Source organism: Coregonus clupeaformis, unplaced genomic scaffold (genome assembly GCF_020615455.1).
Source record: "Coregonus clupeaformis isolate EN_2021a unplaced genomic scaffold, ASM2061545v1 scaf0173, whole genome shotgun sequence".
Lineage (NCBI taxonomy): Eukaryota > Metazoa > Chordata > Actinopteri > Salmoniformes > Salmonidae > Coregonus > Coregonus clupeaformis.
The window spans coordinates 373,868-386,927 of NW_025533628.1; the positions used below are offsets into that span (position 1 = coordinate 373,868).

Below are 13,060 nucleotides of genomic sequence, written 5' to 3' on the forward strand. Positions count from 1 at the left end.
AGATCATGGCTCTGTATAATACTGTGTTGCTGGGAGATCATGGCTCTGTATAATACTGTGTTGCTGGGAGATCATGGCTCTATATAATACCGTGTTGCTGGGAGATCATGGCTCTGTATAATACTGTTTTGCTGGGAGATCATGGCTCCGTATAATACTGTGTTGCTGGGAGATCATGGCTCTGTATAATACTGTGTTGCTGGGAGATCATGGCTCCGTATAATACTGTGTTGCTGGGAGATCATGGCTCTGTATAATACCATGTTGCTGTGAGATCATGGCTCTGATTAATACTGTGTTGCTGGGAGATCATGGCTCTGTATAATACCATGTTGCTGGGAGATCATGGCTCTGTATAATACTGTGTTGCTGGGAGATCATGGCTCTGTATAATACTGTGTTGCTGGGAGATCATGGCTCCGTATAATACTGTGTTGCTGGGAGATCATGGCTCCGTATAATACTGTGTTGCTGGGAGATCATGGCTCTGTATAATACTGTGTTGCTGGGAGATCATGGCTCTGTATAATACTGTGTTGCTGTGAGATCATGGCTCTGAATAATACTGTGTTGATGTGAGATCATGGCTCTGTATAATACGGTGTTGCTGGGAGATCATGGCTCTGTATAATACTGTGTTGCTGTGAGATCATGGCTCTGTATAATACCATGTTGCTGGGAAATCATGGCTCTGTATAATACTGTGTTGCTGGGAGATCATGGCTCCGTATAATGCTGTGTTGCTGGGAGATCATGGCTCTGTATAATACCATGTTGCTGGGAGATCATGGCTCTGTATAATACTGTGTTGCTGGGAGATCATGGCTCTGTATAATACCATGTTGCTGGGAGATCATGGCTCTGTATAATACCGTGTTGCTGGGAGATCATGGCTCTGTATAATACCGTGTTGCTGGGAGATCATGGCTCTGTATAATACTGTGTTGCTGGGAGATCATGGCTCTGTATAATACTGTGTTGCTGGGAGATCATGGCTCTGTATAATACTGTGTTGCTGGGAGATCATGGCTCTGTATAATACTGTGTTGCTGGGAGATCATGGCTCTGTATAATACTGTGTTGCTGGGAGATCATGGCTCTGTATAATACTGTGTTGCTGGGAGATCATGGCTCTGTATAATACTGTGTTGCTGGGAGATCATGGCTCTGTATAATACTGTGTTGCTGGGAGATCATGGCTCTGTATAATACTGTGTTGCTGTGAGATCATGGCTCTGAATAATACTGTGTTGATGTGAGATCATGGCTCTGTATAATACGGTGTTGCTGGGTGATCATGGCTCTGTATAATACTGTGTTGCTGTGAGATCATGGCTCTGTATAATACCATGTTGCTGGGAAATGATGGCTCTGTATAATACTGTGTTGCTGGGAGATCATGGCTCCGTATAATGCTGTGTTGCTGGGAAATCATGGCTCTGTATAATACCATGTTGCTGGGAGATCATGGCTCTGTATAATACCATGTTGCTGGGAGATCATGGCTCTGTATAATACCATGTTGCTGGGAGATCATGGCTCTGTATAATACCATGTTGCTGGGAGATCATGGCTCTGTATAATACCGTGTTGCTGGGAGATCATGGCTCTGTATAATACTGTGTTGCTGGGAGATCATGGCTCTGTATAATACTGTGTTGCTGGGAGATCATGGCTCTGTATAATACTGTGTTGCTGGGAGATCATGGCTCTGTATAATACTGTGTTGCTGGGAGATCATGGCTCTGTATAATACTGTGTTGCTGGGAGATCATGGCTCTGTATAATACTGTGTTGCTGGGAGATCATGGCTCTGTATAATACTGTGTTGCTGGGAGATCATGGCTCTGTATAATACCATGTTGCTGGGAGATCATGGCTCTGTATAATACTGTGTTGCTGGGAGATCATGGCTCTGTATAATACTGTGTTGCTGGGAGATCATGGCTCTGTATAATACCATGTTGCTGGGATTTAATGGCTCTGTATAATACTGTGTTGCTGGGAGATCATGGCTTTGTATAATACCGTGTTGCTGGGAGATCATGGCTCTGTATAATACCATGTTGCTGGGAGATCATGGCTCTGTATAATACCATGTTGCTGGGAGATCATGGCTCTGTATAATACTGTGTTGCCGTGAATTTGTTTAGGATTTAGGAACTGATTATGCAGACAATCTGGAATTTTCATCACAGTAATATCTCTCATAAAAACGAGAATAGAAGCAGTTAATCACTCATCAACCAGGAAAGATGACCCTGACCCACTCTCCTCTCCTCCCTGCTGTCTAGAGACCAGACTCTACCATTAAACACTGAGGACCTGTTGGTGTGCAACAAACCCCTGTTATTAAGCAGTGAGTGGCTAGCCAGACTAGGGAAGGTACTGGGAAGAGGCCCAGCAGACCCCTGTTATTAAGCAGTGAGTGGCTAGCCAGACTAGGGAAGGTACTGGGAAGAGGCCCAGCAGACCCCTGTTATTAAGCAGTGAGTGGCTAGCCAGACTAGGGAAGGTACTGGGAAGAGGCCCAGCAGACCCCTGTTATTAAGCAGTGAGTGGCTAGCCAGACTAGGGAAGGTACTGGGAAGAGGCCCAGCAGACCCCTGTTATTAAGCAGTGAGTGGCTAGCCAGCCTAGGGAAGGTACTGGGAAGAGGCCCAGCAGACCCCTGTTATTAAGCAGTGAGTGGCTAGCCAGACTAGGGAAGGTACTGGGAAGAGGCCCAGCAGACCCCTGTTATTAAGCAGTGAGTGGCTAGCCAGACTAGGGAAGGTACTGGGAAGAGGCCCAGCAGACCCCTGTTATTAAGCAGTGAGTGGCTAGCCAGCCTAGGGAAGGTACTGGGAAGAGGCCCAGCAGACCCCTGTTATTAAGCAGTGAGTGGCTAGCCAGACTAGGGAAGGTACTGGGAAGAGGCCCAGCAGACCCCTGTTATTAAGCAGTGAGTGGCTAGCCAGACTAGGGAAGGTACTGGGAAGAGGCCCAGCAGACCCCTGTTATTAAGCAGTGAGTGGCTAGCCAGACTAGGGAAGGTACTGGGAAGAGGCCCAGCAGACCCCTGTTATTAAGCAGTGAGTGGCTAGCCAGACTAGGGAAGGTACTGGGAAGAGGCCCAGCAGACCCCTGTTATTAAGCAGTGAGTGGCTAGCCAGACTAGGGAAGGTACTGGGAAGAGGCCCAGCAGACCCCTGTTATTAAGCAGTGAGTGGCTAGCCAGACTAGGGAAGGTACTGGGAAGAGGCCCAGCAGACCCCTGTTATTAAGCAGTGAGTGGCTAGCCAGACTAGGGAAGGTACTGGGAAGAGGCCCAGCAGACCCCTGTTATTAAGCAGTGAGTGGCTAGCCAGACTAGGGAAGGTACTGGGAAGAGGCCCAGCAGACCCCTGTTATTAAGCAGTGAGTGGCTAGCCAGACTAGGGAAGGTACTGGGAAGAGGCCCAGCAGACCCCTGTTATTAAGCAGTGAGTGGCTAGCCAGGCTAGGGAAGGTACTGGGAAGAGGCCCAGCAGACCCCTGTTATTAAGCAGTGAGTGGCTAGCCAGACTAGGGAAGGTACTGGGAAGAGGCCCAGCAGACCCCTGTTATTAAGCAGTGAGTGGCTAGCCAGACTAGGGAAGGTACTGGGAAGAGGCCCAGCAAACCCATGTTATTAAGCAGTGAGTGGCTAGCCAGACTAGGGAAGGTACTGGGAAGAGGCCCAGCAGACCCCTGTTATTAAGCAGTGAGTGGCTAGCCAGACTAGGGAAGGTACTGGGAAGAGGCCCAGCAGACCCCTGTTATTAAGCAGTGAGTGGCTAGCCAGACTAGGGAAGGTACTGGGAAGAGGCCCAGCAGACCCCTGTTATTAAGCAGTGAGTGGCTAGCCAGACTAGGGAAGGTACTGGGAAGAGGCCCAGCAGACCCCTGTTATTAAGCAGTGAGTGGCTAGCCAGACCAGGGAAGGTACTGGGAAGAGGCCCAGCAGACCCCTGTTATTAAGCAGTGAGTGGCTAGCCAGCCTAGGGAAGGTACTGGGAAGAGGCCCAGCAGACCTCTGTTATTAAGCAGTGAGTGGCTAGCCAGACTAGGGAAGGTACTGGGAACAGGCCCAGCAGACCTCTGTTATTAAGCAGTGAGTGGCTAGCCAGACTAGGGAAGGTACTGGGAAGAGGCCCAGCAGACCCCTGTTATTAAGCAGTGAGTGGCTAGCCAGACTAGGGAAGGTACTGGGAAGAGGCCCAGCAGACCCCTGTTATTAAGCAGTGAGTGGCTAGCCAGCCTAGGGAAGGTACTGGGAAGAGGCCCAGCAGACCCCTGTTATTAAGCAGTGAGTGGCTAGCCAGACTAGGGAAGGTACTGGGAAGAGGCCCAGCAGACCCCTGTTATTAAGCAGTGAGTGGCTAGCCAGACTAGGGAAGGTACTGGGAAGAGGCCCAGCAGACCCCTGTTATTAAGCAGTGAGTGGCTAGCCAGACTAGGGAAGGTACTGGGAAGAGGCCCAGCAGACCCCTGTTATTAAGCAGTGAGTGGCTAGCCAGCCTAGGGAAGGTACTGGGAAGAGGTCCAGCAGACCCCTGTTATTAAGCAGTGAGTGGCTAGCCAGACTAGGGAAGGTACTGGGAAGAGGCCCAGCAGACCTCTGTTATTAAGCAGTGAGTGGTTAGCCAGACTAGGGAAGGTACTGGGAACAGGCCCAGCAGACCCCTGTTATTAAGCAGTGAGTGGCTAGCCAGACTAGGGAAGGTACTGGGAAGAGGCCCAGCAGTCAGTACTGTCTGTGTTGTATTCAATGAATAAAGAACCTTTCACATCTCTTCTTAGAGTGGAGACCCTCTACACTGAATGTAATGCCAATGGTTTCATGTAGGTCCACACAACACAAGTTGTTTCAATAACCTATGTTCTAACATCTCTCTCTCTCTCTCTCTCTCTCTCTCTCTCTCTCTCTCTCTCTCTCTCTCTCTCTCTAGTAAGGAGCCAGGCCAGCAGAGAGTGAAGAGGTGGGGCTTTGGGATTAACGAGGTGTTGAAGGATCCTGTTGGGAGAGAACAGTTCCTGAAGTTCCTGGAGTCAGAGTTCAGCTCAGAGAACCTCAGGTATGTCTACAGTACTGGACTCTACCTTACTCTACAGTACTCTACTCTACTCTACAGTACTGTACAGTACTCTATATTACCTTACTCTACAGTACTCTATAGTACTCTAAATTACTTTACTCTACTGTACTCTACGCTACTCTACTCTATATTACTGTACTCAAGTACTCTACTCTACTACTCTAGTACTCTACTCTACAGTACTGTACTGTATGGTACTCTACGTTACTCTAGTACCCTATTCTATAATACTCTACTCTGGTACTCTACTTTACTCTACTGTACTGTACTCTACTGTACTCTACTCCTCTACTGTACTCTACTCTAGTACTATACTCCTCTAGTACTCTACTCTACTCCTCTACTCTACTCTACTCTACTACTCTAGTACTCTACTGTACAGTACTGTACTGTATGGTACTCTACGTTACTCTAGTACCCTATTCTATAATACTCTACTCTGGTACTCTACTTTACTCTACTGTACTGTACTCTACTGTACTCTACTCCTCTACTGTACTCTACTCTAGTACTATACTCCTCTAGTACTCTACTCTACTCCTCTACTCTACTCTAGTACTCTACTCTACTCTAATACTCTACTCTAGTACTCTACTCTACTCTAGTACTCTACTCTAGTACTCTACTCTAGTACTCTACTCTACTCTACTCTACTACTCTACTCTAGTACTCTACTCTAGTACTCTACTCTAGTATTCTACTCTACTCTTGTACTTTACTCTACCCTAGTACTCTACTCTACAATACTTTATTTTACTTCTCTACTCTAGTACTCTACTTTAGTACTCTACTGTACTCTACAGTAGTCTTCTCTACTATACTCTACTCTACTGAACTCTACTCTACTCTCCGCTACTCTACTCTATTTATCGCTACTCTATTTAACGCTACTCTGCTCTATTGAACTCTGCTCTACTCTGTTGAACTCTACTCTGCTCTACTCTATCAGTCTAAACAAAGTGTAGATAACGTCTCACATTCCAGTGTTGAAACTGGTTAACAAGGCTGGGTTCTCTCTTAATGCTACTCCATGCAGCCAATGGCAACGTCCGCTTTAGGTATAACGCCGGGAGCCGCTTGTGGATTCGACAGCTCTAACTCGGTTCTTCCTCCGTCACCACCAAAACAACCGCTATGCACGGATCTGAGAGAATCTAGCCCTTGGTTTCATTTGTTCATCACAAAACAACAGTGACTGAAGGAACCATGTCAATACACAAGCTACCCTTCCACATACATTCTATCCCTACTTGTATCCTGAACATGACCCTGTTGAAATATTCTTCCTTTCTACTTGATGTTATTATATGGAATAAGTCACCTGTAACCACACGATTTCGCTTTTCACTTCCAGTGAATGTGTAAACCTTCCTTTTATCTGTCTGTGGTCCGGGTTCTGTTGATGTGTTTGACATCCTTTTATTATCTGTCTGTGGTCCAGGTTCTGGCTGGCGGTTCAGGAGGTGAAGAAGAGGCCGATCCGGGAGGTCCCTACCAGGGTCCAGGAGATCTGGCAGGAGTTCTTGGCCCCAGGGGCCCCCAGTGCCATTAACGTTGACTCCAAGAGCTACGCCAAGACCACACAGAACGTCAAGGACCCCGGACGATATGCCTTCGAGGACGCACAGGTCTGTAGTGTGTCTGTGAGGAGTCAGAATGTAGTGTTTGGATGGGGAGAGTAGAATGCTGCAGCTGAATAGGAACAAATGTTCTGTTAATGACTTATTTGTGACTCTCTAGCCCCGTTTATACCTGGTGCTAACATGCCTCCTTTGTTCTGATCTTGTCCACATTCTGATTTTGTCCACATTTTTAGACAGGTGCAGACGATTAAAAATACATTGTAATATGATTGTGATCAGATCCTCCTGTCCACCTCTGAAGGTAATCAGGGACCCATTGTATCTGGATATCAATCAAGTGTAAACATTGACTTATGGCATCAGTAATTGCCTTAAAATAAATACATAAATGTTATTTTTAAAGAATATCTGTCGGTTCCAAATGGAAAAAGCATATACAGTGCATTCGGAAAGTATTCAGACCCCTTGACCTTTTCCTCATTTTGTTACGTTACAGCCTTATTCTAAAATGGATTAAATCAAAAATGTCCTCATCAATCTATACACAATACCCCATAATGACAAAGCAAATTTATTACAAATAAAAAACATAAATACCTTAATTACATAAGTATACCTTATGTAAATACCTCTTTAAGGAATACCTGGAATAGTATAACAGTAATCATTCTACCCCCCCTGCCCCACCTCCCCATTAAATGAAAAATATATATGTACAGTGGGGAGAACAAGTATTTGATACACTGCCGATTTTGCAGGTTTTCCTACTTACAAAGCATGTAGAGGTCTGTAATTTTTATCATAGGGACACTTCAACTGTGAGAGACGGAATCTAAAACAAAAATCCAGAAAATCACATTGTATGATTTTTAAGTAATTAATTTGCATTTTATTGCATGACTTAAGTATTTGATACATCAGAAAAGAAAGAACTTAATATTTGGTACAGAAACCTTTGTTTGCAATTACAGAGATCATACGTTTCCTGTAGGTCTTGACCAGGTTTGCACACACTGCAGCAGGGATTTTGGCCCACTCCTCCATACAGACCTTCTCCAGATCCTTCAGGTTTCGGGGCTGTCGCTGGGCAATACAGACTTTCAGCTCCCTCCAAATATTTTCTATTGGGTTCAGGTCTGGAGACTGGCTAGGCCACTCCAGGACCTTGAGATGCTTCTTACGGAGCCACTCCTTAGTTGCCCTGGCTGTGTGTTTCGGGTCATTGTCATACTGGAAGACCCAGCCACGACCCATCTTCAATGCTCTTACTGAGGGAAGGAGGTTGTTGGCCAAGATCTCGCAATACATGGCCCCATCCATCCTCCCCTCAATACGGTGCAGTCGTCCTGTCCCCTTTGCAGAAAAGCATCTCCAAAGAATGATGTTTCCACCTCCATGCGTCACGGTTGGGATGGTGTTCTTGGGGTTGTACTCATCCTTCTTCTTCCTCCAAACACGGCGAGTGGAGTTTAGACCAAAAAGCTCTATTTTTGTCTCATCAGACCACATGACCTTCTCCCATTCCTCCTCTGGATCATCCAGATGGTCATTGGCAAACTTCAGACGGGCCTGGACATGCGCTGGCTTGAGCAGGGGGACCTTGCGTGCGCTGCAGGATTTTAATCCATGACGGCGTAGTGTGTTACTAATGGTTTTCTTTGAGACTGTGGTCCCAGCTCTCTTCAGGTCATTGACCAGGTCCTGCCGTGTAGTTCTGGGCTGATCCTTCACCTTCCTCTTGATCATTGATGCCCCACGAGGTGAGATCTGCATGGAGCCCCAGACCGAGGGTGATTGACTGTCATCTTGAACTTCTTCCATTTTCTAATAATTGAGCCAACAGTTGTTGCCTTCTCACCAAGCTGCTTGCCTATTGTCCTGTAGCCCATCCCAGCCTTGTGCAGGTCTACCATTTTATCCCTGATGTCCTTACACAGCTCTCTGGTCTTGGCCATTGTGGAGAGGTTGGAGTCTGTTTGATTGAGTGTGTAGACGGGTGTCTTTTATACAGGTAACAAGTTCAAACAGGTGCAGTTAATACAGGTAATGAGTAGAGAACAGGAGGGCTTCTTAAAGAAAAACTAACAGGTCTGTGAGAGACAGAATTCTTACTGGTTGGTAGGTGATCAAATACATATGTCATGCAATAAAATGCAAATGAATTACTTAAAAATCATTTTAGATTCCGTCTCTCACAGTTGAAGTGTACCTATGATAAGAATTACAGACCTCTTCATGCTTTGTAAGTAGGAAAACCTGCAAAATCGGCAGTGTATCAAATACTTGTTCTCCCCACTGTATATGAAAAAAATACTTCAAAAAAATATATATATATATATGTTTTAAAAAATATTGGGAGGTTGTCCCACTAGCTATCACAAGTTGAATGCACCTATTTGTAAGTCGCTCTGGATAAGAGCGTCTGCTAAATGACTTTTGCTATGAGACTCGAAATTGAGCTCAGGTGCATCCTGTTTCCATTGATCATCCTTGAGATGTTTCTACAACTTGATTGGAGTCCACCTGTGGTAAATTCAATTGATTGGACATGATTTGGAAAGGCACACACCTGTCTATATAAGGTCCCACAGTTGACAATGCATGTCAGAGCAAAAACCAAGCCATGAGGTCAAAGGAATTGTCCGTAGAGCTCCGAGAAAGGATTGTGTCGAGGCACAGATCTGGGGAAGGGTACCAAAACATTTCTGCAGCATTGAAGGTCCCCAAGAACACAGTGGCCTCCATCATTCTTAAATGGAAGAAGTTTGGAACCACCAAGACTCTTCCTATAGCTGGCTGCCCAGCCAAACTGAGGAATCGAGGGAGAAGGGCCTTGGTCAGGGAGGTGACCAAGAACCCGATGGTCACTCTGACAGAGCTCCAGAGTTTCTCTGTGGAGATGGGAGAACCTTCCAGAAGGACAACCATCTCTGCAGCACTCCACACTCAGGCCTTTATGGTAGAGTGGCCAGACGGAAGCCACTCCTCAGTAAAAGGCACATGACATCCCGCTTGGAGTTTGCCAAAAGGCACCTAAAGACTCTCAGACCATGAGAAACAAGATTCTCTGATCTGATGAAACCAAGATTGAACTCTTTGGCCTGAATGCCAAGCGTCACGTCTGGAGGAAACCTGGCACCATCCCTACGGTGAAGTATGGTGGTGGCAGCATCATGCTGTGGGGATGTTTTTCAGCGGCAGGGACTGAGAGACTAGTCAGGATCGAGGGAAAGATGAACGGAGCAAAGCACAGAGAGATCCTTGATGAAAACCTGCTCCATAGCGCTCAGGACCTCAGACTGGGGTGAAGGTTCACCTTCCAACAGGACAACGACCCTAAGCACACAGCCAAGACAACGCAGGAGTGGCTTCGGGACAAGTCTCAATGTCCTTGAGTGGCCCAGCCAGAGCCCGGACTTGAACCCGATCGAACATCTCTGGAGAGACCTGAAAATAGCTGTGCAGCGACGCTCCCCATCCAACTTGACAGAGCTTGAGAGGATCTGCAGAGAAGAATGGAAGAAACTCCCCAAATACAGGTGTGCCAAGCTTGTAGCGTCATACCCAAGAAGACTCAAGGCTGTAATCGCTGCCAAAGGTGCTTCAACAAAGTACTGGGTAAAGGGTCTGAATACTTAGTTAAATGTGATATTTCAGTTTTTTATTTACTAACATTTCTAAAAACCAGTTTTTGCTTTGTTATTATGGGGTATTGTGTGTAGATTGATGAGGGGGAAAAAACAATTTAATCAATTTTAGAATAAGGCTGTAACGTAACAAGATGTGGAAAAAGTCAAGGGGTCTGAATACTTTCCGAATGCACTGTATGACATATTAACTGCCAGTTTACTGTTAGTTCCCTTCAGTTGGTATAGTCTACATTATCATTCCATTTCATTACATTGTTTCGTTTACCTTCATTTTGCTTCCTCGGTAAACGTCGTCACGGCCGTGTGGTTGTTGCTGAGGATCATTAGTAACCCCTGATAATATAAGACATGTAGGCTAATTAAATGGTTACGGAGCGGAACACAGACCAGGCCCTAACAGTTTGAACCCGACGCATGGCGCAGTACTTGGCCGTGTCATCACACAGTTCCATGGTTAGTGCAGGCAACAGACGAGGGTGTAGCCTACTATTGGACACTATTCTCCCTATTATAACTCTATGTACACTAATCTTCCAACAGCACCGTGGGTTGATGAACTGAATGTGGCTATTTTCAGAATGAATCAAACCCACCGTTTTCTTTCTTTAGTGCGTAAAGGCTCTCCAAACCAGTTGTTTATGATTCATAAATACTTGCCTAAATGTAAAAAATCTACAAGATCAGAGTATTTTTAAATCTACCAATTGGTGTTGAAATGGAGATTAATATTTAAGTGGCTTTCTTTCATTGATCCATAATATTCTGAACCATTCTGTCCATATATTCAATTGAGTCTGTTGACAAAATTCTAACTAAAAGGTAAATCATATTTAAAGGGATGGCAAGATAAATGTTCTGAAAACCCTATTGAATGAAAACTCCACGAGAAAATCATTTGGCCAGCAAGTAGGAGGGTTTTCAACAGTTGAATGAAATGTAATCAGAGCCAGCAAGGAAGCCACACCTGCAGAGCGCGTTACGCAACTGAATAAGTTAAGTCTGAATACCAAATACTGAGAAGTGCGTAGGAAAGGCATATGTAGGAAAGGCGTAAAGTCTGAATCGGCCCCATAGGGATTGGATCATATTGATCAGATCAAGGTGTAAACAATGCTTCTATGGAGTCAGATAATAGATGTGGGGTTATGGCTGGGTTGGTACACAGTTAGGTTGGAATGTACCTTCTCTGTTTCAGGAGCACATCTACAAGCTGATGAAGAGTGATTCCTACAGCCGCTTCCTCCGCTCCAATGCCTACCAGGAGCTGCTACAGGCCAAGAAAAAGGTAAACAACTGGCTGAGGAGGTTGGAGACGGACTTCTGACTCTGGGTCATACCTGTATCTCTGGAGGGTTACTACAGCTCGGGAATGGGCAGAGGAATTACACTCCAAATCAATATATGGAAACATCAGTCAAACATCAATCAAAAGACAATATCATCTCCTTGTATTGGCAGCAGAGCCAGCAGGACAGGGTTATCAGGAGGCTCAACTATGGCGTCTACAGTACAGCACCTATCACTGTTGTCGTGACGTGACTTTCATTAATCTGATGACTGTTATTTATTGAAATCAACTAACTATGTTTAATTGTTACTCGACTAAATTAATCATGTAACAGTTAACTCATTAGGATTTGGGGAACCACGGAAGAAGTTGTTTATAGAGTTACCATCTCCCAAATTAAACTCTAAAAAGGTCTTTACCTATCAATATGTATAAAACGGTCAACGTATTAATCATTACCTCTTATCAGTCGTCATTCTGAACGGTCGTAGACTTCTTGGATCTGCAAGAACCCCAGCTTTACTTATGATTCAACACTACACAAATTGGCTTAATTATTTATTTACTAACTAACTAATACATGAGAAAAAGTCCCTAGCGGACTAACAACAACATGACTGCTTGGTTACCAAAAGAGGGAGGGGTAGAGAGAGGGAGAGAGAGAGACACAACACTTATCGTACATTTGGAAACTACGCTCACAGTAATAATTTGCTTTGCACACAAACCCACCGCCCGTTTGGAGTAAGAAATCACGAATGTATTTACGTGTTTGAAGGCCTTCATTCACCGTTTATCTCTGTCGGACCAAGCCTTCTTGAAAAGGGTTTTGCTGGTGGTCCTGTGGGTGTAAGGCTTTGATTGGTCACAATGTCTTTCTTCTTAGTTGTCCGGTCACCAGTGGTGAGTTTCTTCAGAACAGCATCTTAGCTCGTGTGGAGAGTCAAGAATTTGAACCTCTTTACAGGCACAGCTGCAGTCTTCAAAGTTCCAAACCATTTCAAGCGTGTAGACCACCGCTCCATGCTTTCTGGTCTGATATGTTCATTCTTAACCGATCCTTTTATACACTCTGGGTAAAAGCGGCGTTCCGTCACGCTGACACACTCTCTGAGCTCCCTCGGGGCGTGGCTAATCACTGTGCAAAGCTTATATGAAAAACAATGATCTCATTAGAAAACTAAAAAATCCTCTCCTGCTTAAAATTTACGACCAAGGTGTGAGGTGTCAAACAGGCCCAGTGCCCCCCCTCCCCTCTTCTGTGGATGAGAAAGGGTCTGGTTGTTGTCAGCCATTTGTCAAGCTGATCTGAGCCCTTGGATCCTCACACAGGACACTGTTATAACAATCCCAGCAGCCTTCACCAATCACCGGTAGAGCTCTGTATTATTGACAGAGTTGTTTTATTGTGGTTCTGTAAAATATGTTAGTGAGTGTCAG

The 13,060-nt window shown here is 45.3% G+C and overlaps 1 protein-coding gene across 1 annotated transcript in view; it reads left to right on the forward strand.

Moving 5' to 3' along the window:
• LOC121578767 (regulator of G-protein signaling 7-like) overlaps positions 1-13,060 on the forward strand; it is a 268,935-nt gene that overhangs the window by 217,662 nt on the left and 38,213 nt on the right. Inside the window, exons 14-16 of the mRNA XM_045213932.1 lie at positions 4,953-5,078; positions 6,541-6,727; positions 11,528-11,617. Coding sequence (XP_045069867.1) covers positions 4,953-5,078; positions 6,541-6,727; positions 11,528-11,617 — 403 coding nt within the window. The remainder of the gene's footprint in view (positions 1-4,952; positions 5,079-6,540; positions 6,728-11,527; positions 11,618-13,060) is intronic.